At 39.0% G+C, this 24971-nt stretch overlaps 1 protein-coding gene across 18 annotated transcripts in view; it reads left to right on the forward strand.

The window, feature by feature from the left end:
* Positions 1 to 24971, forward strand: part of Cit (citron rho-interacting serine/threonine kinase) — a 169135-nt gene that overhangs the window by 107338 nt on the left and 36826 nt on the right. For 10 of the 18 annotated variants that reach the window (XM_021257368.2, XM_087198422.1, XM_021257362.2 and 7 more), the window contains 5 exons: positions 2853 to 3050; positions 12265 to 12318; positions 19199 to 19396; positions 19862 to 20055; positions 22281 to 22416. In XM_021257368.2, coding sequence (XP_021113027.2) covers positions 2853 to 3050; positions 12265 to 12318; positions 19199 to 19396; positions 19862 to 20055; positions 22281 to 22416 — 780 coding nt within the window. Of the gene's footprint in view, positions 1 to 2852; positions 3051 to 12264; positions 12319 to 19198; positions 19397 to 19834; positions 20056 to 22280; positions 22417 to 24971 lie in introns of all 18 variants that reach the window. The other 8 variants (XM_021257359.2, XM_021257360.2, XM_021257364.2 and 5 more) reach the window with 1 other exon arrangement.

Here is a 24971-nt window from a genome sequence, read left to right on the forward strand (position 1 = left end):
GCTTGCTGCCTTTTCCATGAATCACTTTGCCTAGCCACCCCCAAGGATGGTAGGAGAAACTTAAAACATTTCATGAGAGGCTCGGGACTCTATTCTCCCTGGGAGTTGTGGAGTTTTAGCTCTAAATTTAACAAGGCTGGCCTATCTTCTCTTGGCCACATGCTGCTATTGAGAGAGGGCAGAGGACTCAGGTTCAATTTTGGTTTACTTTAAAGGGCCCTTAGGCTTTGCTAACTTTTTAAGGGTTTTTTTCTGTTCTTTTTCTTTTTTTTTTGAGAAAGGGTCCAGACTGGCCTTGAACTCACTATGTAGCCCAGGGTGGCCTCATGACAGGCATGCATCACCATGCCTGGCTCCTTCCCTACCTTGTGTGGGTAATGGTAGCTGTTCTTTAGCAATGTGTGTAGAGCTGCCAAGGTGCAGGGCCTCTCCATTGTCCTTTACTCAAACCATCCCCTGTCTCCCATGGATTTGCCGAGGAGCATTGGAAATTTTCAGGCTTGCTGTAGAGTTCCACCCTGCTCTGACTGTTGGCATTTTAATAAGACAGACAGTAAGGTGCAACATTTGTAAACATGGACTTGAGCTAGACTTCTTAGGTTTGAGTGCCAGCCCTGCCTTTTTTTTTTTAAGTTGTGTGACATTTGTTCAGTGGCCTAATACCTCAGTGCCACAATTTGCTTATCTGTAAGGTAGAGGTAATTATAGGATCTCCTTTATTGGGTTTTATGAGGCTGAAATGAGTGAATACAGTGCCTTGTAAGCTTTCACATCATCATTGTCATCATCATTGTCATCTTAATCATCATTCTTAGAGAGACCTCACAGTCCTGACTTCAGCCACCCCTGCTTTATTAAGGACTTCCAGGTGTGGATTACCAACCCTGAGTTTTCTCTGGAGTTTCTGACCCATTGTTGCAATAGTCATTAGACATCCTCACTTCGATGTCTCCCATGGAGCTCAAGTTCAGCACGTTCAGACTAAATTTCTTGTCTTTCTCCTCAAATAGGTTCTTGCTCTTCTCTTCTTTGTTGTAGCTAGTGGTCTCCCTTCCTGTGTAATGTACCTGTTTTTAATAGTCATTTAAATAATAATAATAGTTTTATGTCTTAACAGTAGTCTTTCTACCAGAAATGCTGGATACACCTTTGACTCCTCTCTGTCCTTTGTCCCTTGCCCTACCTTTAGTTAACTACTAACTCCTGTGGGTTAAGTCTTTTGCGATTCCTTCTTCTTGAGACTTGGCTGTCATCTTTTGTGGGGAGCCTTTTCCACTGCATGCCCCCTTTGCATCCCTGCAGCCTACTGTACTGAGCTCATCACCCTGGGACTTGGCTGTCTCCTTAGACAGTGACCTCTCCAAGCGCAATGAACATCTCTTTTTTTTTTTTTGGCCTTTGTCCCAAGGACAGTTTTGTCAGCATTTGTTAGGTCAGAAGATGTCCCATGGTTTGGTTCACATATGTACTTTTGGATGTCTTACTTCACATGTCTGGACTTTTCTTTCCTCTCTTATCTGCTTGTTTGACTCCTTCAGATTCATTTGGAGAATTTAATAGATTCAGAATTATCTTCTCTACCTCTCTATTATGTTCTCACAACCTCCCTACGTGTCCTAACCATTGCATTTGACCACAATATATGGGAATGTTAATTTCATGAAGGCAGATATTGTCTTTCATCTCCAGGTTCCTTTTTATGTAGAAATTGATCTGTAAGCTTTTCTTCAATGAATGGATGAAACATTGAGTAGATACATGGATGGATGGACAGATGGAGGGAGGAATTATTAGCTTAACATGTGACCTTAATGTGGGTTATATAGTGAGAATAAATCAGAGCATGACCTGTTGTCCATTTGCATTCTAACTGTAGAGGTGTTCCTGTTACTAATATGATGTTATTTATATTCATTTGCCTTTAAATGCTTTTCTAATAATAATAATTGTCATTTTTCACTTGAAATTTTTGCTATTCAGCTTTTCTTTTGAAAGCTGTCTATTCATTCAGATATTTGTAAAGGATGATTAGTATATACAGTCTTGTATCCATAAAGGAGTTGTTCTAGAATCCCCTAGTGGTACCAAAATCTGCAAATGCAAGCCAGGAGTGGTATGTGCCTGTAATTCCAGCTACTCAGAAGGCTGAGGCAAGAGGATTGCAAGTTTAAGGCCAGCCTGAACAACAGTCTTAGAAATAGAAAGGAAGAAAGAAAGCAAGCAAGCAGGCAGGCAAGAGCCAGCCAACCAAGGATGTAACTCAGTGGTAGAGCACTTAACCTAGCAGGCGAGGCCCTAGATTAAATCTCCAGTGTTGCAAACACCAAGAACAACAGTAACAATACACCCAACCAACCAACCCAGATGCTCTGTCTTTTATATAATATGAAGTAGTATTTGCATATAGCCTTCACATAAACTACATAAAGTGTATTATACTTCCTGTATACTTTAAATCATTTCTAGAATATCTAATACAATGTAAATGCTGTGTAAATAGTTATACTATATTGTTCAGGGAATAATAAGAAAAAAACCCCATACATATTTAGACATGTCCAGTATAAATACAGTTGTTTTTCTCTGAATACTTTCAAACAATGGCAGATTGAATCCATAGTTGCAGAACCCATGGCCCTGGAGGGCGGACTGTACATCTTCTGGTGTGTTCTCACTCCTGTTGATCTTTGAGGTGCATGGAAGTCAGACCCATCAGATTACACCCACCTCCCCTTCCTTGAGTGGTTAGAAGTTGTTTCTGAGACAAGGTTTAAGCTGCAGGTCGAACAGCAGGTTATATCTTCACTTTGTCTTCCTTTAAGGTCAACCGAGCATTTCTTTCTTTCTCCCAGGTCAGTCTGGAGCATGAGGAACAGAAACTGGAGCTGAAGCGCCAGCTCACAGAGCTGCAGCTGTCCCTGCAAGAGCGCGAGTCCCAGCTGACCGCCCTGCAGGCTGCCCGTGCCGCCCTGGAGAGCCAGCTTCGCCAGGCGAAGACGGAGCTGGAGGAGACGACTGCAGAAGCTGAGGAGGAGATTCAGGCTCTCACGGTAGGTCTTTGAGCAGCACTTCAGGCTAAACCATCTCTGCTGGGATGAGTGTGATCTCTGCTTGGATGAGTGTGGCGCAGAGGATCTTTGCTCACTTGTAGAGATTTCAAGAGGAAACAAGTGATCTACAGAGATAGTTACTGGGCAGAAAAATTGGCTTACACAGACTTGTTCACTGGAATTAGTATACAGTCTCTAGTAATATGTGAACTTTCCTTAGTGTCTTTTACTTATTTATCTCCCTTCTTTGAAACAATTATCCTTACGTTTCAAATTTTGGTTTTGGACAATCTGTTTACCTGGGTCTTCTATTTTAGTTTTTAATAATCATTTAAGTAATAATAATAGTTTTATATCTCACAGTAGTCTTTCTACCGTATTTCTGGTTTTTGTTTTGATTGACTTCATTTGTGTTACTTTTTTTTTTAAAGGCTGGTGATTCTGCTTTGTGTCTTTTATATGCTTCTGGTATGATCTGGATGGGAAAGTCTTTTGAATGAGAGATTCTTTCTCTGAAAAAGACCTGACTTCCCTCCTCTTTCTGAACATGTAGTCTACTCAGCTGGAGAGTGTTCTCAGAAGGTAGAACTTGTAAGGCCCTCACTGGATTTAGACCTCAGTTCTCTCTGGAAGTCTAAAAGTGAGACTTTTTGGCCATTTTGCTGTAGCTGATCATTCCTATAGGGATTGATCCAGGTTAACCAAACAAGAGTTGTGTAAAATGCCAACTTACTAACCTACAGACAGAAATACACCTGTAAATACAACTGTGACGCTTGGGTGGCCACTCTTCACATTTTCCTCCCCATTTCAGGGACATTTACTTGGAAAACCCTATTATTCTTGGAAGGCTGCTTGGTGGGCCTGAATTCTTAAGACTAGAAATCTGAATGAGTTTTAATGGCTAGTGCCAACTGAGCACATACATTTCTCATAGAAATATACTGTACCTGCCAAGTGGATGGGCACACTCATGCCTGCAGGTCAGGGTGCCCTCTTCCTGGGAGGACATGAAGCTGCTGATTGCATTTTAAATGGTTCCCTTTTCATTGTGACTCAATTTGGATGCTGGCCCTGTCTCCACCAGCTGATATGTCTGGACATCTCTTAGAGTGGGATTACTTTTATAGATGGCCATGAACATTCATTGCTAACTATTTACCTTGTTTAAAAGGTGTGTGTGTGTGTGTGTGTGTGTGTGTGTGTGTGTCTTTAAGCTAATGTTTTTCTTAGAAGTTATCTCCTATTGTTGAGTTTGGGGATCCCATTTGTCTTGGTTACTTTTCTTGTTGCTGAGACAAAATGCTTGACAGCCAAAGTTAAAGGAGGAAAGGTTTATTTCAGCTCATAGTTCATAGAGGTTTCAATCCATGATCAGCTGGTTCTAACAATCCAGGGCAGGCAGAAAGCAATGAAGCCCCAGCAGTAAGCTGCCTTCTCTCTCTCTCCCTTTATATTCCATCTAAGCTAGAAGCCTATTGATTGGTGCCACCCACACCTAGGATGAGGCTTCCATTATGCACGCCCAGAACTATGCTAATTCTAGCACACACCCTAGATCCAGCCAGCTCTGGAAAGCTCCACCCAAGTGCATGAGGCTTTGGGGGGACATCTAGATACAAGCCATGACATTATTATTTGAATCAAATTGGGAACGTGATCTTTTAGTGCCACAGTCTTACGGGACCAGTAAGGAACACAATGGCTTTTACATGATCCTAGTGATGCAGAGTAACTCCTATATGGAAGATACTTATGCAACCTAGATTTTCCAGGACTTATGCCAAGTCTGGATATTGATCGAGACTTTAAGTTCCATCAGTATTTCATTTGGCAAAAAATAGTCATGATATCGCTTTGTTTATACTCTGCTTTGTTTTAAAATGGATTGAAAGCAGTTTGGCAAGATACAAAACAGTAAAACAGGACACAATAAGAATGAAAAGGCAAAGAAAATGAGTGTATAGAGGAAAAATATGGAGCTAGGACGAACATTGATCTATAAGAATACATGCCAAGAAAGTTTATGTATTTGTTGAGAGTTGAGTAGGTGGAAAGGGAGACAGAAAGACAGCATTTCTTAACTACTATGGAGAGACCTAAATTTGAACCACTGTTATTTAATGCATTATATATATATTAATATTTCCCCCTGTATGAATCCCCTAGCTTTGAAAAGAAGAGAAAGAGATATCAATGACTTAATCATATTTAATGAGAACTTGCTATGTGCCTAATGCTGTGTGGTTAGCCTTTTTCCCCCAGGGTATTAGCCTGCAATTCCTCAAATCCTTTCCCTTTGGAGCAGCAGAGAAGGGCACATTTATCTCGATGCTCTATTGGAATTGGGAGGGCAGGTGGTGGCCATGTATCTTCTCCTGCCCCTGTTTGGAAAGAGGAGGATATAAAATAGAGCATTGTCACTGCTGTTTATCTGTGGGGAAATTAGTCCTTTAAATCCTGTCTTGCTGCTGGTTGGAATGTGCTCTGTCTAGTGGCTGCTAGAAACCAAGCACAGCAGCAAGTCACGACTTCATTTAGTCAGATGAGATCACTGCCTCAAAGCATCTTAAAAAAAAACCCAACTCCCTAGGTCTAGAAAATAGGGCTCTGTTTCTCTTGCAGATGAAGATGCCATGGAAAATAGGGCTTGCAAAATGATGGCAGAAGTGGCTTCAGTCAGACAGCTGTTTGTAAACCCATCCTATGGAAATTCAAACCTCTATCAGTATGCTTTAGCTTTAGTTCACTTTTGAGGCTGTATGCTTTTTCCATTCCCTATTTTTTCCCCTCCTCAGGACAAGGGATTGATTGAGCCTAGGCCTAAACCACATGCACATAGCTGAATTTTTTTTTTCTTTTTTAGATAGGGTCTCATTGATTTGCTGTTTCCCAGACTAAACTGGAACTTGCAATCCTCCTGCCTCAGCCTCCCAGAGTGCTAGAATTGCAGGCATGCATCACCAGACCCCGCTCCCTCTTCTTGATTTATCTCGTAGATCTGGTTATGGACAGCATGTGGTTGTGGGTGGTTGGCTTTGTTCTGACAAATGTATTAATTTCCAAGAAAAAAAATATGATCAGAAATGCAATAGTTTTCTCTCTTATTGTTTGAGGCCAATGTTCAAACCTAACATGAGCATCAATCAAATTAAATCAGCTGGATCTAAAATGATCTCCTAGGAGGTTTTCAAGCTTCACAGCATGATGTTTTATCAATAAAAGGGAATGGTCAAATGGGGTGTTATTGCTCAATTCTAAGAGGCTCCATCTCCTAGCCTCGGTAGGGAGCAGTTACCTTGTTTGGTCTCTGCCCCTGGGCCAAATTAGATGGAGCACAGTTAAATTGAAGCTCTCCATTGATGAAGCTTGGCAGGGACTGCTGGGAGGCCATTGTTGGCCTTCCTAATGCTTTCTTTTTTCCTACTCTCACTTTACCCATCCTGTTAATTGCATTTGCATTGAAATTGGCCATTAAAAGCTGAGATTGAGTGAAGTAGAGACCAACAGGAGAGTTAAATTTAAACAGAAACATGCTCTTAAAATACTTCATTACTTATTGGTAGAAAAGAGTTTTCTGCTTGGATTGGATATTTAAGGCTCTATGTAATCCCTCATTTAAGGAAGAGAATTTGAGTCTGTGCACTTTATAGTGCACAGATATGTCTTGTGAACGGGATACTCTGATAGGGTGTGTGCTTAGTGTTCACCAGTAAGGCCTCATGAACGTGCTTTCTCCTCCATGTTCTTTTACTGATGTCAGTCAAGTGACTAGTTGAACAGCCAGAAGTCAAAAGCTTAGAGATACCCATGAAAGGAATCCTGCACCGTGTGATTATGGGATTCCCAAAGTCATCTTCTCTGATTTGTTAAATTATTAATCAGTCCACATTCTCATTCTTTTACATAAACATCAAGCCCTGTATTTAATTAGAAAGACATCTGATGATAGCCAAGATGTAAAATTGGGTCATGTAAGGTGATGGTTTTGCTTGCAGCTTGCATCACCAGGAAAGGGATGGGTGTGTGGAAGCCAGGGGTTCTAGAATCAGGACTAAGGATACCAGAAGGTGGTCAGACCTCTGAACCCTGGTTTCCTTTCTTTGCTTCTGCAGGCCTTTCCTCTAATCAAGACCATATTGCAATTTACATCCTTCCTCTTTTAAATATCCTTAAAATTAATGACGACATAACCCCCCCCCCCAAGCATGTCTGTGGTCCTTAGGCATGGCTGGCTATAGTCCGCTCAATCCACCTCAGTGCCACTCAACTCTTAGGTCATGGTTCTCAAATGGACTTATGGATCTTTGATGGTTCCCAAGGTCAGATGATTTTTGTAATGATACTTAGATATCATTTTGCACTTTTTACTGTGCTAACATTTGTGCTCTCTAGGGTCCTCAATAATTTTTAGAGTATAAATATGTATTCCCTGTAGCACCTAGTACCCGGGTAGCATTCAAGTATTTTACCGAGAGAATCTACAACTTGTCTTATTTGTTTTACTATCCTGGTATATACTATTTTGTGGTCTTTGGCTTGGTGTCCCCCCCCCCCCCCGTTTATTTTAAAGAAACATTAAGCAGGGCCGGGGATTTAGCTCAGTGGTTTCGCCGCCTGCTGTGCAAGCGCAAAGACCCGAGTTCAATCCCCGGTACCAAAAAAAAAAAAAAGAAAAGAAACATTAAGCATATGTTTCATCATTTTCTTACTCAATAGTTGTTAAATGCTTATAGTATTTCTTGTATCCACAACAGGGTCAGTTTTACCTTTTGTGTTTGTGTATCACAATCAATAATAAGTAAAAAGCCATAATGACTGTAGTTTGTTACATTATACCTTCAGAGAGGATTGCCATTTGATATATTAAAATGATCCAAGGTTTCATAATGATTAATATTAGTGGATCAATCAGTATTTGAAATTTCAGACTCAACAGGACAGTTAAATGAGTTTTAATGGTGTGGTGTTATTTGGAAACTTTGCTATTAATAAGAAAATGGAACAGAGCTTCTGTTCCTGTGTCTAGGCCAATGAACTTTATCTGATCACTGCTTATGCTTTAAAGGAGTTGTTTCATCCTCAATATCAGGTTTGTCTTTGAGAGGTTTCATACCAAAAAGTCATTTAGAGTAGGGATTGGGAAGTATAGTGAGTAGACCAAATTCACTGTCACTCGTTTTCTGTAAATAAAGTTTTATTGGAACACAGCCACACCCTTTTACATATTGTCTATGGTTGCTTTTGATCTGAGGGCAGATTTGAGTAGGTCAGAAATATTTACCAACCTTCCCTTAATTTAAGGAAAAAGTTTGCTTATCCCTAACCTAGAGTTGATTAACATATAGGCCTATTCTTCCTGTAGGAAAGATCCTTGCTTTTTTGTCCTTGGTGATTATGGAGTACAGTGATTCTTGGGTCCAGGCTACTGCTTGATCATTAGTCAAAAATGAGGTTTCCACAGTAGTGCAGATGGCCATGGTCCTACATTCTATGAACGTTATTCTTGCTTCATCAAATTAATGTCTTTGTTTGTTTCTGGCTATGTTAGTCAGTTTTCTGTCACTATAAGAAAGTACCCAAAATAAGTAACTTATAAAGACAAAGAACATTTTGGCTCATGGTTTTGGCAGTTTCAGTCCATGATTGGCTGACCATTTGGTTTGGGCCTATGATGAGGCAATGCCTGGCAGGGATGGATGGCAGAGCAAAACTGCTCACTTCATGACTAGAAAAGGAAAGAGCTGGGGTCTCATAATCCCATCCTCGGCTAGGCTCCACACAATACCTCCTTACACTGCCCCTCTGTGGACTAAGCCTTAACATGTGGACCTTTGGGAGACATTTAACATCTAGACTATAGCACTGGGCAAAAAGCAGATTGAGTTTTTGAAAAAATTATGATCTAGTAAATTAGTCTATAAAAATATGGACAAATTATTTGGGATGTTAATTTGAAACAAATTTTTATAAATCTGTTCATGTAACAGTTTTTGTTCTGTTTTACCACTTTCCAGTGTTTTTCATTCTTTTGTGTATATCCAAATTCTTGGTTGTCATTTTCCTTTAACATTTCTTATAGTGTAGGTCTGACTGTGACAAAGTTCTTCATCTTCTGTATGAGAAAAATTTTATTTCATCTTCATTTTTGAAAGGTATTTTTGCTGGGTATAGAACTCTAGGTTGATTAAAAGATTTTTTTTTTCCCTTTAGTACTTTCAAAATATTACTCTATTGTCTTCTAGTTCTTCACTGTCCCCACCTCAGAACTACTTTTGTGAGAAATCTGTGTTTCTTGTCTTTGCTTCACTGTGTAATATATCTTTGTTTTTTTAATTTTTAGTTTAGTTCTTTTTTCTTCTTCTTCTTTTTTGAGTCAGGATCTCGCTATGCAATTGAGGCTGGCCTTGAACTCACTGTGTAGCTGAGGCTGGCCTCGAACTCACAACAATCCTCCTGCCTCAACCTCATGAGTGCTGGGATTATAGACATGTGTAACCATACCTGGCACTGTGTAATGTATCTTTCCCTATGGCTTGTTTTAAGATTTTTCTCTTTTTTATTTGTTTTAAGCAGTTTGATTCTAATGTACTTTAGGTTAATTTTCTTCCTGTTTCTTGTGTTTGGCGCTCCCTGAACTTTTTGTGGCTGTGTATTTGTGGCTTTCATCAACCTTGGAAACTTGTGGCCATTATTTCTTCAAAAAAATTTTTTTCTGCCTCACCTCTATACTCCTTCAGAAATTCTAATTACATGCTTATTGGGCTGTTTGAAATTGTCTTACAGCTCACTGATGCTCTGTTCATAGTTTTAAGGCTTTTTTTTCTCTGTATCAAAATGGTTACTTGCTATGTCTTCAAGTTTACTAAGCTTTTCTTCTAAAGTATCTAATCTGCTGTGATAAATTTCACTAATTTATGGGAAAATAGACATATTAGAGAAAACATCACAAATCTGAAATTTTTACTTAGTTATGTTAAAGACCTACTTGTGAAGAATAAGTTTTTGTCTTTTTCTGGAGAAAGACCGTATTTGCCTCTGTCTGAAACTGGGTAGTTCTGTGGGCTTTCATGGTTAAGCAAATGGTACTATAATTCAACTTGTCTCTCAAGTCTGTTAGGACATCCTTGGCTCCTCTTTTCTCAACTCCCACAACCATCGACAGATCCTTTTAATTGTGCATCCAAAAGAAATTTTGGTTCTATTTGTCCTTATCTTTTTTGCCACTGTCCTATTCTAAGCCACTGTCATTTCTTGCCTGAATGATGGCACTGACCTCAATAGTTTTTCTGGTCCTTCCTACTTCTGTTCTGTTTTGATTTGTTTTCCCTACAGCATCCACAACCATCTTTAAGAGATAATCAGATCACATCTCTTCTTCTTAAAGCCCCCCATTGGTTTCTAACTCATTGCATTTTTGAATGAGCCCCAGATTCTTTTTTTGAACCTCAAATTCTTTACTAGACCTTTAAGAATTTTGGTCCCTGCCTGCCTGTCTGTCATCACCTTGGCCTAGTGTTTTTCTGTCTTGGTTTTTCTGAAATTGACCACAACTCAGAAAAAGAATGTATTTTCCTTGCAATTTAATGCAAAGAAGAATAGTCATCTCTCAGTATCTGTGGGAGATTGTTTTCAAGACCCCCTCCCTGCCCACAGATACCAAAGTCTGCAGATGCTCAAGTCCTTATTTATAAAATGGCATAGTGTTTGCATAGAGCCAATGCACATCTGCTTGTATACTTTAAATCACCTCTAGATCATTGATAATACTTGATACAATGTTTTAAAACATGTGGCTATATTTTGTCAAGAGTATTAGTTTTATTTAGAATAACCCAAGTCCAAAAAATGAAAATTTATATACCCATGGCTGTTAAAATATAATGTTAATAGTTGTTGTGTTGTTTAGGGAATAATGACAAGAAAAATATATATATACTCAGTATATAGGACAATTTTCCTCCAAAATGTTTTCTGTCTGTGGTTGGCTGAACCTATGGGTACAGAAACCACAGATACAGAGGGCTGGCTAAATACTTCATTCTGTTGATTCGAAAGTATCTGAAATCAAGATGCATCGAATAGTCAGATATGGATATAAAACATGTCATGATTTAATTGACAGCACCTTTTCTTTCTAAATGTAATATAAAGTAGGGATAGGCCAGTGTCTGGCTCCTTATCATCCTTCAATTTAAATGTCAAAGAAGCCCTCCTTCACTACTTCTTCCTTTCTACTCTTACTCTTCTTTTACTAACCCCTCTTTGTGTGCTTCACAGCATTTTTTTCCCCCAGTCTATAATCAGGCACTTATTTTATTTTCTGTCTTTCCTCTCCCAAATGAAGGTGTTGGCCACGTGTACCAATTTCCTACTAGCGTCAGGCATATAATATGCATTCAAAAAATTCTGTTTAACTGAGCCAATATTGCTGTTTGGGGACGGCATTGCCTCATAGAAAGCCTGTTTATTTACTTCAAAGTTACTGTGGAGTTTTCTAAATCTCTTATGGTGCTGGGGATTGAACCGTGGCAACCATTCTATCACTGAGCTGCATTGCCAGCCCTTTTTATTTTGAGACAAGGTCTCCTAAATTGCCCAGGCTGTCCTAGAACTTGTTATTCTCTTGCCTCAGCCTCAAGAGTAGCTGGGATCGCAGATGTGTGCCACTAGCTGTGCCCAGCACTAGCTTTTGATTTAAAGAAAAAAAATTATACTTTTTCCTGGCTGTTATTCTGTATGTGCCTGCATCTATGTGTGTATGTGTGTGTGCATGTGCATGTATGTCTTTCTCTCTTTCTCTCTCTCTAATAGGTTGGGGAGGGGTCATCAGAAGGAAAGAGGGAAAGTTACTCTCTTTTCAGAATGGGGAGTAGGACAAATGAAGGACAGTAAAAACTTTGTCCTTTATTAGTTTTTCCCTTTTCTTCCGGTAGCCCCTAGGTGTTAAATGAATGTAAGAAGATAATTGCACAGGGCGTACATGTGTGGTCTAGATAGTTAATTGTTATTAACACAGCATCATGTATCCCGGTGACTTATTTCTGATGTTGGGAATGACTGGATTAATTAGTTCTTTGCAAAACAAATGCCGGGGCTGCTGCAACAGCACTTTCGGCTTTTCGGGCAAGTTGCTGTTCTCTGTATTTGACCCATAGCTTATAGAACTGTATTCTACCCTGTGAAAATTTATTATCAACTTCTTACCTTTTAGGCACATAGAGATGAAATCCAGCGCAAATTTGATGCCCTTCGTAACAGCTGTACTGTGAGTATTAATTAACCAAAGATGACTAAAATATCAGGGGACTGAAACAGGATCCAAAAAAAGAAAATATCAGTGACTGAGTTTTGATATGAGCTTACAGTTTGAAGTAGATAATTCAGTCAAACTTATTTGGAGGTTTTTGAGCCCTAGATAGTCTGTTTTTCAGGGTTAAAAAAAAAACATCTTCATGTTGGGAGAGAAAGATAATCAGGATGGTGAAAATAACTCAGATTGTAGTACCACTACCAAATTTCAGCAACTGTAGCAACCCCCTTCCTGGCAGCCCCTCTTTCTTTCCCAGTGTGCAGGTTCATGGCCAGCCCAGGGTAAGACTTGGCCACATGCCAGGACAGTGCTCTCTGCAAGGCTTCTTCAGCCTGTGTCTGCCCTGAGAAAAGACCAAATAGTTCTTCTGTGGTCTTAGACATTTTAACTTCCTAGCAGGAAAAATCTGGCTTCCTAACATAAAAATTCAAAATCTAGGATCCTTTGGGTGATGTTACTTATACTAAGATGTGAATTCTGTAAGCAGATAAACATCATTCATAGGTTATATAATAGGGTAGAGTCAATGAAAATGCAGTCTATTTTGTGTCAAAATAAAAGACCAAAATAGGTCCTTTTCAGAAGATGGGGTTGTTATCCTTATTCATGCTTCCATCTCTTTTCTTTGGTCTTTTCCCCATTTTATTACCTTCCTGGTCCCCAGTGATATTGTCCTTGTTTGTACTATTTGCATCTGTGACTCTTCAGAAATATCTATAGTTTATTTTTTTATGATGAGCTCTTTATTTCCTCTTTAGCTACTATAACTAGGACATTAAATCCTAATAGTAGATGTTTTTATTCTCAGTTTAGGTATAAAATGCATAAAGCTCACTAATCTTAAATGTACAGTTAATGAAACTTTTGCAACCACAGACAACTGTGTAACCACGATACAGATTAAGATGCAGAATGTTTTCACCTCCCAGCAGGCTCCTTCATGTCTCCCTTCTCATTTGCATCCTTTGCCCAGAGTGTTACTCCATTCTGATCCCTGATATCATGCATTGAATTTGCCTGTTTTTGAACTTCATATAAATGAAATCAGAGAAGACATGCTCTTAGAGGGTTAGCTTTTTATTTTTTATAAACTTAAATTGTCTGTGATATTCCTTCATGTTGTTGCATTTCTAGATAATTTGCTCTTTCTCATTATTGTGTATTATGTCCAGTGTACGAATAGAACTGTAGTTTGTTTATCATTTTCCTGTGGATGGGCGTCTGTGTTTCCAGATGTGATGGTTACATCAGGCTGAAACTATTGGTTTCCTCCATTTCTCATCCTCCCTTGAAGAATTGGTGGATTCTGTCCCCATATTCTTCAGCCTAGTTTTTTTTAGTTTCCTGTTGTCTTTTTGTGACTGTGATTCTTTCTATTACTAATTTTTCCTTAAACTTGGATGTTTTCAAAATGTGTTCATCAGTAATTCTGATGAACTTATCTGAAATTCTCTTTTTTTGCTGTTTAGTCTTTTAGCATAAGGAAACATTTAAAGAACCTGTTCTGCAGATTTATGGAGATATAATTAGTATACAATAAACCTAATATTTTTTAGAATGTGTATGCATCTGTGAAACCAAAATAATAAAATAATAAACATGTCTATCATCCTTTAAAGTTTCTCTGATGCTGTTTTGAAATCAATCCTGCCCTGTTTTTAAAATTGGAAGTTAAGGGGCCAGGGATTTAGCTCAGTGGTTCCGGTACCTGCCTTGCAAGTGCAAGGTCCTGAGTTGGATCCCTGGTACCAAAAAACAAACAAACAAAAATTGGAAGTTACATTTTAATGGACTTCCACATGTTTCAGTATGTAGAGTGAATTTGGTTTTTTGCTTAACTTACCTACCATTTATACTGTCCAAATTTGATGGGGAGAGTGACTTCTAATTCTTGTTTCACTTACCTTCTGTGGAGGAGCCTGTGGGAGTCTCCCTAAGTGGGATGGCAGACCCTGAGAAAGTGACCCCCATCCACATGTCAGCTAGAGCAGCTGGGTGGCTTAGTGGTTCAAACCATTGGCTCTGGAGTCAGGCAGTCTGAGTTCAGATTATAAATTCGTCTCCTGCTAACCTATGTGATACTATTCTCTGAGCCCCTATTTCTTTATCTGTAAAAATGAGGGTAACAATGGGGTGTGATGGTGCATGTCTATAAACCCAGCACTCATGAGACTGAGGCAGGAGGATTACTTCAAGTTCAAGGCCAGCCTGGGCTATGTCGTGAGTTCAAGGCCAGCCTGAACTACATAGTGAAACCATGTCTAAAAACAAACAAACAAAACCAAAGAAAACACAATATCAAGCCAGGCATGGTGGTGCATGCCTGTAATCTCAGTACCCTGGGAGGGGGAGGGAGGAAGATCATTAAATTTGAGCTCAGCCTGGACAACTGAGAGACCCTGTCTCAAAATAAAACTTAAAAGGAGGTTTGGAGATACAGGTCTGTGCAAAGCCCTGGGTTCAATCCCTAATACTTTAAAAAAAAAGGTGTAACATTGTACATCCTCAGGGGCAATATACTATTGATTGTCTGATATATAATCAACTTAGTAACTGCTCTTTGGGTGCTGGGTGAGGAAGAGAGATAGCTGCTGAGTTCCAATATACATTCAAATTTCAGAAACAGTAAGACCTAGGAAGCACTGAGTCGTAGGATTTGGTAATGACACCTCTCTTATTGGGTTCCAATAGTTAGATGAGATGATGCATGCAAAGTGCTTGCACAAGGCCTGACCCATAGAAAGTACTAAGCACTGTTGGTTACCCTTATTGTTCTATTATATTGGGCTTATAACATAATCTTTTGTTTGGAAAATGACTCTTACTTTAAAAAGCTTGAAAACCAATACTTTAGAACAACATTTGGGCATAATACTGTAGTAGGTCTCAATTATACTTTTCCAAGTTCAAGGCTGCTTAAATGAAGGTTAAGCAAGAGTGTGATGGATGTTCCTTTCTTTTTGGCACTGTCCAACATGGTCTCCATTAGGAAATATCATCTTTGCTACTGGTGAGAACTCCCATAATAACTCAGTTGATAGGAGTGCCCAGTTAGCAGCTTTCAGAAAGCTCAGGAGCAATAAGATTTTCAAGCTCAGACCATTTCTATATTTTGAAAAGATTTAAAAAAGGATTTGATTCAATCTGGCACCTAAAACCCTACCTAAGTCTGTTTTAGAGGGGAGTTGGTGGGCAAACATATGACACAGCTTTAATTATGAATCAATCTGTCAGCTATAAGATTAAAAATAAATAATATGCAAATAGCTGCCTTTGGGAAAGAACTAGGCATTAAAATAGGATTTCAGTCTTGTGTGTTTTTAGCCTGATGCTTATTGTTTGACTGGTTTCTTCACCCTTAATGCCTGTTGGACGTTGACCTGGCAACTTACCTCTCCTGATCTACCAGTTATGTGTGAGGGGTCAACATCCACTTCTCAGAACCCGGAGGTTCACATAATAGCCTTGAAAAATAACAGAAAACCCCAAGCAAAATTTTTTTTTTACACTGAGTAGATAATTTTTTATATTCCTGTTGTCTATGAGAAAGGCACCAAAATCTCTTTTCTATAGAAACAGCAGATCAGAAAGCTTTGCTAGTCCCTGCATTTTGAAGCTCCCTCCCTTATCTTTTTTTTTTTTTTTTAATTATTGCTAAGATGGAATCAGCCTTTCAGTTTATCTCTTTTACCTTCTATCCTTGGGGCTGAAAGGTTAACAGACTTTTACTATAGACTGTTAGTAAACAAATCCTTTGCTCTTGGTATGGAGAGAGTGTACCCATGGCCACAAAGTAGTCCTAAGCAATGTTGCACATTACCTTCTTCAAAAGCAAGAAAGGTCATCCTGAATGGTTGATATATCTTCCTTTATCATTTTAGCTTTCAAAAATTTGAAAGAAAAATTGAATAAACTTGACTCCCTATTTTAGAGGAGTAGCTAGCTTTGTTAAGAGCCTCCCCTCCTTTTTCTGTGATACTAGGGATTGAATCTAGAACTTTTGCACTAATGTACATCTGCAGCCCTTTAAAAATTTTTTTATGCTGAGAAAGGATATCACTAAGCTGCTAAATTGCCCAGACTGGGGTCAAACTTGAGATCCTCCTGTCTCAGCCTCCCAGAGTGTTTGGATTACTGGTGCATACCACTGAGCCAAGCTAAGGCAGAGATTCTTGAGTTTCAGTGCTGAGTTCAAATTCTGGGTTTTCCTTTTTTTATCTACTAGCAGTATGCCTTTGGGCAAGTTACTTAGCCTCCATTTGCCCCAATTTTCCCATCTGTAAAATGGGAATTAAATAATACCTATTTTAAAAACAGTTGTGAAGGGGCCGGGGATTTAGCTCAGTGGTTCCACCACCTGCTGCTCAAGCTCGAGGACCCGAGTTTGATCCCCAGTACCAAAAAAAAAAACCAAAAAACTAAGAAAAAAAACCAGTTGTAACGATTGCCAGTTATACTTTTATTTAGCCATGGAGACCATTAATTTACTGATTGAGTCTCAAGTCATTAAATATCTGTAAACTCAATAATGTGTATGCATAGATGTGTCTCATACTTAACTTACAACTCCTTCCACTGGAAACAGGGTCACAAGCTAAAAAATTATCTGCTGTATGTCAAAAGGGTCACAAGTTATTATGGCTTGGGTAGACAGAATGTATAAAAAATTTAATTGAGTTAAAATGCTTTAAATCCCTGCCTGGGTGCTTTACATAGACATGTAACCCTTATCTTGTAAAATAGGCAGTATAGAGACAATGACCTAGTATGGAAACAACAAGACAGAGACTGGCAATCAGAGACATTAGACCTTGAAAACTGGCTGATGGCAGGGAAATAAAAGGGCTCTTCCTATGCCTGTGGACCCATCTCTATTGGAGTAATAATTGACATCACACTGACTTTTTTATGGGTTTCTTCTTTAGACTTTTGTAATCTAGGGAGAAAGAGAAGAGGTGGCAGAAATGTATTTTTTACATAATAAACTATTATTTTCATGAATCAAAGGAAGTAGGTACCTAAGACTTCGATATAACTTTGAATGGCAGGTAAATTATATATTTTTGTGTGACTAGATTTCCTATTGGGTGTTATCCAAAAGGCGTTACAAATGAAGCATTATCATAGTTATTAGTTTTTATTATATTTCACATGACACATTAAGGTCTTATAGTATACAATAACATTCAAAGAATAAAAACAGGTAAAGTAAATATAGTATTTACTTCCATGTTACAGATGGAGAAATCAGCTCATTACAAGATAGCTTATTTGGGGTTCTAGAATCCATTTTATAGCACATCTTCCAGGACATTTTTTCTCAGTCTTAACTGTTTTCCTTTGGGAAAGAAGTAGAATAAAGCATAGCAGTTAAGCATTTATAATTTACAAAGAGAAGTATCTTAAGGAATGGGTCTACATCCGGAATGAGGAATGAGGTGATTTGGACAGATAGACATTGTATATTGTTTCTGATTTTAAGAGATTTAACCATGTCACAGAAAGATATAACTGCTAGCTACGACGAAAGTACAGGTTTTTAACCTATTTTTTCCCTTTGATAAAGAAACCATCTTTCCCAAAAACCTGAGCAGGTCACCTTTATTCCCCTCTGGTAGCTGACAGTGTACCTCAAATCAGTACATTAGGAATTAACATGGTTTTTGACATTAAAAAGCAAATTACTAGGCCGCTTACTACATTAAAAGGTTATCAGCTCAGTTAACACAATGAAAAGCTGTATTTTCTGAGCCACATTGAACAAATGTACTTTAATTGATGTTCTTTAATTCTGTGTGGCTGGGAAGATATTTTAAAATTGATAAAGGGGGGTTAAAGTAGGGAATTAGTCATAGAAAAAATGTTAACATTTCATAAACTAAGTATATTCTAGGTCTGAAAATTGGAAACAATAACCGTAGGCTTAAAGGCATTTCCTTTTAATTTACTTCTTTTTGTGGCATAAAATTTAATTTATAGTGTGTGCCTCATTCCAACTATTATTAGAAAATTGCCCTTAAACTTCTAAAGTATTTTATATAAAAGCTCTCGGCAAGCACCGATACTAAACCTCAGCAAAGAGAATAGAAAAGCTAAATGCACTGAAATTGGAGACATTGTGCCACTGAGCAGGGAAATAATTTAGCAAAACCAGATTAAATCTCTGTCCATAAAATGACAATTTCATATACACTGAGAGCTGACCATATAGTAAAATCCACTAAAATGATGCCATAATATATAATATTTTCAGGATTATTCTGAGCTTCCCTTAAGATTTTTTTCTCTTTGTTACATGAAATTAAATTCATTGCCTGTGATATTATTCAAATCATTCTTAGTATCTTTCTCTGTCAGTCTTCCTTTCTAAGGACTGAATTTTGCTTTCTAAGACGATGGCTGTCTCCAATGATAACATCACATCGATATTGTCAAGGTCATGTTTAGCTTAATTAGGTGATTGTGATACCAGGCTATTATTCCTCTTTCCTTAACTTCCATTTTGTGTTACATCCCCCTTTATTTTATTGGTTCCTGATATTAACTTGATCCCATTTGAACTTGCCCCATCTGTACAGCAGTCACTTTTGATTGATTTGTTTTTGCCATATTTTCCAAATGTACCCTAAGTTAGAAACTGAGACTTCTTTTTCTCCCATCGTACATTTGTTAGAATTAAGTGAGTGGGCTTTGTAGCTTAGATTTGGCCCTGAGTTTAGATAGCTGTGCACTGATTGTCAGTTTGACGTAGGTTTAAAAATTAATAGTTCTAGAAGCAGTTCCTCACTTACAATGAACTTGCTTGGTGTGCAACTGGATTCCTTTCCCCTTGCAGGTCATCACAGACCTGGAGGAGCAGCTAAATCAGCTCACTGAAGACAATGCTGAACTCAACAACCAAAACTTCTACTTGTCCAAACAACTCGATGAGGCTTCAGGTGCAAATGATGAGATAGTTCAGCTGCGAAGTGAAGTAGACCATCTCCGCCGTGAGATCACAGAGAGGGAGATGCAGCTCACCAGCCAGAAGCAAGTAAGGAGGGTGAACAAAGTTCTGATGTCCCTGGAAGACTCTTGGAAGGATTTAGGAGAAGGGTCTGGTGCCTTCTTGTCTAGACTATGTACTGTTCAGTCACATCTTGTTGCTTGGGCTTTGGAGTTTCACAAATGGCTTTTAAAAGTGTGAAGTAGTTCTTAATTTAGATTAAAAAAATAAAAATAAAGCGGAAAGATTTGGGAAGCCATTGTGAGCCACTTGCTTTGAGCTTGGTCACTGCCCACCCCAACCCCAGGCTGGCTTTGGGTTCTGCCTCTCAGATGGCAGCATGGTTGTCATTCATCCAATCTTGCCCAGTCCCCCCAGGCTGTAGAAGAAAAGATGTACTGTATTTAAGACTGTAGTTAGGAACTTGTGCTTTTCTGAAACTGAGCTCATAAAAGTAACCTCCAGGAAATCCTCATTTGATACAAGGCACAACTCAGTGGTACTGATTTGCAGACGATGGAGGCTCTGAAGACCACGTGCACAATGCTAGAAGAACAGGTTATGGATCTGGAGGCCCTGAATGATGAGCTGCTAGAAAAAGAGCGCCAGTGGGAGGCCTGGAGGAGTGTCCTCGGTGATGAGAAGTCCCAGTTTGAGTGTCGGGTTCGAGAGTTACAGAGAATGCTGGACACTGAGAAACAGAGCAGGTGGGACTTCTTCTTTGCAGAAAGCCGGTGACAGGTGACTGCAGCTGGATCCACCTGAGAGTTGTAAACATGGTGACCAATTATCCTAGCTTGTCCAGGACTGAGAAGTTTCCTGGCATGCAGCACTTTCAGGGTTAAGTCCAGGATGCTCTTGAGTGAACCAGGTTGGGTAGTCGTCCTGCTTGTAATTCTGGATATTGTCACTTGGATTCTATAGTAATGGCTGGTGGCCATTTACCCAGTGCAGAGGCTGGGGAGTCAAGGCAAATATCTCAGTGCCTTCTTTGCAGAAACACTTTTGTCAGATTTCTTATCAGCATGACCATGTGACTGTGTAGCCAGACATAGTCATGTGGACTTGCTGGTCTTCCTGCTGCACTGGAGCTCTTGAACCTTGGTGCTGCTGACACTTTGGACTGGATAATTCTTTGTTGTGGAGGTCTGTCCTCTGCGTTGTAGGGTATTGAGCATCATTCCTTGTCTCCACCCATTAGATGCCAGTAGCAACCTCCTTCCCAAGTTGTGACAGCTGAAAATGACCCTGGATATTGCCCAGTGTCTCCAAGATGGGGGAAAAGTGCTCCCAGTTGAGAACCACTGCTCTCTAGAGTGGTGTTTCCTTTCTTTCTTCCTTTCTTCCTTTCTTGGTAGAAAATGATAATAAAGAGTTTAGGCAGCTTTCTTGCTTTTGTTTCCACAATTCCCCCAGCATACAGCTCCCTTCCTGCTGGGTTATAATAGTGCAGGGAGTGCCATTCACACTGAAGATGCCATCAATTTGAAGAGTTATTATGACAATTTTGTAGCTCATGGCAGCAAAGTATTTTGTTCTAACAAAATTAGTATGTTATGACAGTTTACAGATGGAAATACATGGTCTTGAAGAACAGGAACCCCTTTTTAGTCTGCACAAAGGCGCCATATGGGCCAGCATTAGCCCCTTGGCTTTATGTGGCCAACTGAATTATATCACCCTTCCTAACCTTGCTAAGGTCACCTTCCTGGAAATCACTTCCCTGTGGTTCTCTGAATTCCCTAAGCAAGCTAAACTAAACCTAGACATATTTATCACTTAATTAGACTGTATTACACCATTTGGTATTTTCCACATTTACATGGTCATAGTGGATCCAACCTGGGTGGATAATTTATGCTAAGTTCTACAGAAGATTAGAGGAAAAGATGAGAATCCATAAATTTCAAGAGAAACTGGTACAGATATTTCTTTTTGTTGATTTCCTCCCAGGAAGGGTGTTTGCTGACGGGAAGAGCTGCTGTTTTAAAACTCTGTTTTTGTTTCTCTCCAACCTGGGGGTCCCTTTGCCCTACTAGAAGTTCTAGCCACTCTCCCACAACCCCCCCCCCCCCACCTTAAAGATAGTTTTGGAGGTCAGGTCTGGTTTCAGAATCAAGAAATACACAGCTACGTGTCGAAGGTATAATTATGGACTATGCTTAAGAAGATCAGCATTAATCTACTTTTATTTCATGTCTTCTTACAAGGCAATTGTGAAAACCTTTCTTGAATTATGTGAGATACTGAAATGAGTAAAATAGAATTCTTAATCTTTGTCCTCAGAGGCTGAGTCTAGTGGAGGAGAAAAACTGTGCATTCAAATATTTATCACCTAAAAGAGAGAGTGATGTGTGCTAGAGGAGAAATAGATTTAGGCTTTGGATTCAGAACAAGGGAAATTGGGAAAGGTTTTAGGAAGGACATAGCATTTGAGTTCATCCTTGAAGGCTGAGTAAGAAGTGAGTTTGTAGAGTAAGTAAGGAAAATATTGCCTGTGGAGGAGATAGTACAAACCAAAGTGTGGAAGTCGGAAAAATTAGTACTGACATGGGGAAAAGGAAGTGGTTTTCTAAGTTTGCGTCTGACTTTTGTATTCTTTAGTGTAATTTCTGGGCACAATCATCAGATTTAAGTATTAGTTTTCTGATGAGCATCCAGAATACTTAACCCCTTACATATGCTGTGAAGAGAGAAAATGTTTGCTCAAATGGGGTGCCTTTTCTCCTCTCTTTCAAAGTCAGTACTCATAGGAACTTTACCTCTTAAGGACAGTTTTACCCAAAGCCTGAAGTGAGTCAAATATTTGCTCTGTACACTGTCAGAAAGGCAGACATAATTTGGAGGTAGGACTCAGGGTTAAAGTGGACCAGCCTCCTTTCTCCAGTCGGTGGTGGTGGGGTTTCTGAAATCAGGCCTGTTTTTCTGGCAGGGCGCGAGCCGATCAGCGGATCACTGAGTCTCGCCAGGTGGTGGAGTTGGCAGTGAAGGAACACAAGGCTGAGATTCTTGCTCTGCAGCAGGCTCTCAAAGAACAGAAGCTGAAGGCTGAGAGCCTGTCTGACAAGGTCAGCACCTGTCTGCCTTTTGGGAAAACATTTTCGTTTCCTTCTTTTAAAGGCCTGCTCGACACAAATTCAAATGCAATCCATGGTTAACACATTTTGTAAGCATACATTTACTCACTCTGAAAGTGCCAGTTATGATTCACTGTGGGATATCCTTGGTTGGCAACAACATAGGTGTGTGGTTATCATGGCTAGTCAGTGACTTTTTAACATCTGCCTAGGTGGACCCTACAAGTCCAGATTTGATTTTGATGTATAAGTCTTGATTTCTGGTATAGTATTTCTAGACCTCATGGATTAGTGTTGTGCAACCTTGAGAAGAGCATGATAGCAATGATTCAGGCTCCTTCTGTTGTGGCAATCATAGGTGGCTAGCTTCTCTTTATTCCAAGTTCAGGGATGTAATAGGGTCAATTTTATATTTTTTGTTGCTATAACAAAATACCCAAGACTGGGTAATTTATAAAGAATAGCAGTTCATTTGGCTCATGGTCCTAGGGACCGGGAAGTCCAAGAGCATAGTGCTGGCATCTGGTGAGGACTTCTTTCTGCATCATCACATGGTAGAGGACATCACACAGTGAGAGCAAGTGTGCTAGCCCAGTGTCTCTTCTTATTGAGCCACTAGTGCCATCATGAGTTCCATCTTCATGACCTTATCTAACCCTCATTACTTCCCAAAAGCCTCACCTCTAGCTACCATCAACATATGAATTTGGGGATGAAGTTTCCAACAGAGGAACTTGTAGGGAACACATTCAAATCATAGCAAGGTCTCATGACACATGTGAGTACTTAGTATTGCACGGTGGAAATGTATGTGTTCTGTCCCATCACCATTTCCCATCACATTTACAAAGTGATGTACTAATGTTTTAGGCATTTTATCTAATGGTCTTGAAAGAGATGTAGAATAGGCATTTCACTGTTGCAGATAATAAAAATGAAGATCAGAGAAATTTTATATATATACACACACAGATTCGTATAGTCTTTTTCACATATATGTATATAAAGTAGCAATCTGAATTTTGTACTTTATGTTTATAAAAGTAATTACTTAGTGTCATTGTAGAAAATATAGAAATCACAGAAAAGTAAAGGAAAAAATGACTGGCAACCATTACCTTGTTATATTGGTTATTTATTTACAGTCTCTTATTTGCTTATGTTTATATGTACACACACATATACTTTTTATAAATTTAGATTTCTACTATATATATATACAGCTTTACATCTTTTAGAAAAAATATCCCTGGAAGCTTTTCGTTAGTTAATGAATATTTTTTCAACATGTAATTCTGAAAAAGTCAAACTGCATGCAGGCAACTAATTTAAGCATTCTCCTTGTATTGGAAATTTGGCCTTGTTCCAATTTTTCTTTTGCTCTATAAATAACATTGTGATGAATATAAATCTTTGTGGCCATCCGTGCTTATTTCCTTTCTATTTTGTAATATTATTTTATTGGTACATTTTAGGTATGCAATATAATGACATTCATCATTGGAAATTTGCACTTTTACATAATCTCTCTTGGTTCTTATTTTCCATGCTTATTTTCTTACTGGAAATTCATAGAAACAGGATTAATCAATTCAAGGCTAAAGCTTACCACTTACAATATTCCTGAATTCCCTGAGGCTGGCTTACTACTTTTCTCTTTTACACTGCTGGGGGTGCCCTGGCCTTGTGCATGCTGAGCTGGGCAGGTGCTCTACCACTGAGCCACATTCCTATCTCTTTTAAAATTTTATTTTGAGACATGGTCTCACTATGTTACCCAGGCTGGCCTTGAACCTGGGATTCTCCTGCTTCAGCCTCCTAAATAGCTAGAATGTATACCACTATACCTGGTACCATTTTTTTTAAAAGCATGAGGAAAATAAATTTATAATTTAGAGGTAAATGATAAATTTATCTCTAAATAATAAATTTAGAGATAAATGAACCCCTTTTATGTTTGACTTGAAGAATGTGTTTTTCTGACTGTTCTTGTTTTTTGGGATTTTTTTGGTAATGGGGATTGAACTCGGGACCTTGCACTTGCGAGGCAGGCACCGGAACCACTGAGCTAAATCCCCAGATTTTCTGACTATTCTTGAAGTATTCAAAAGCTAGTTCTAATCTGTCCTTTAAAGCTCTAGGCATTCTAGTACCATATTTTCTTTATTGGGTGTGGTTTCTCTTCTACGTACCTTATCAGACTTTCCTGTGACAAAGCAGTCATTGTGTGTGTGCATGCATGTCTACTCATCAGCTACCCTCTACACTTCCAACTTCACGTAAACCCTTTCATCCCAGTAGCTGTAGTGCTGTGCAAGTTCTAAGCACTCAGCATGTAATGATTTAATTAAATTCAGCCAAAGCCTGTCAGATTAATACATCCTTGAGCAGCCATCCTTTTAGAACTTGCTGCAGGTATACATATGATCCATCCCTTAGAAATAATTCCTGTCCTCATGTGGGAGACTTGCCTATCACAGGGACTTTTGGTTTTTCAAAACAATCTTTATGTTCTAGCCTTTAGAACTTGATTATCCTTTATATGT

This window comes from Heterocephalus glaber, unplaced genomic scaffold (genome assembly GCF_053883595.1).
Source record: "Heterocephalus glaber isolate CG9 unplaced genomic scaffold, H.glaber_assembly_v1.0 deba00001687, whole genome shotgun sequence".
Classification (NCBI taxonomy): domain Eukaryota; kingdom Metazoa; phylum Chordata; class Mammalia; order Rodentia; family Bathyergidae; genus Heterocephalus; species Heterocephalus glaber.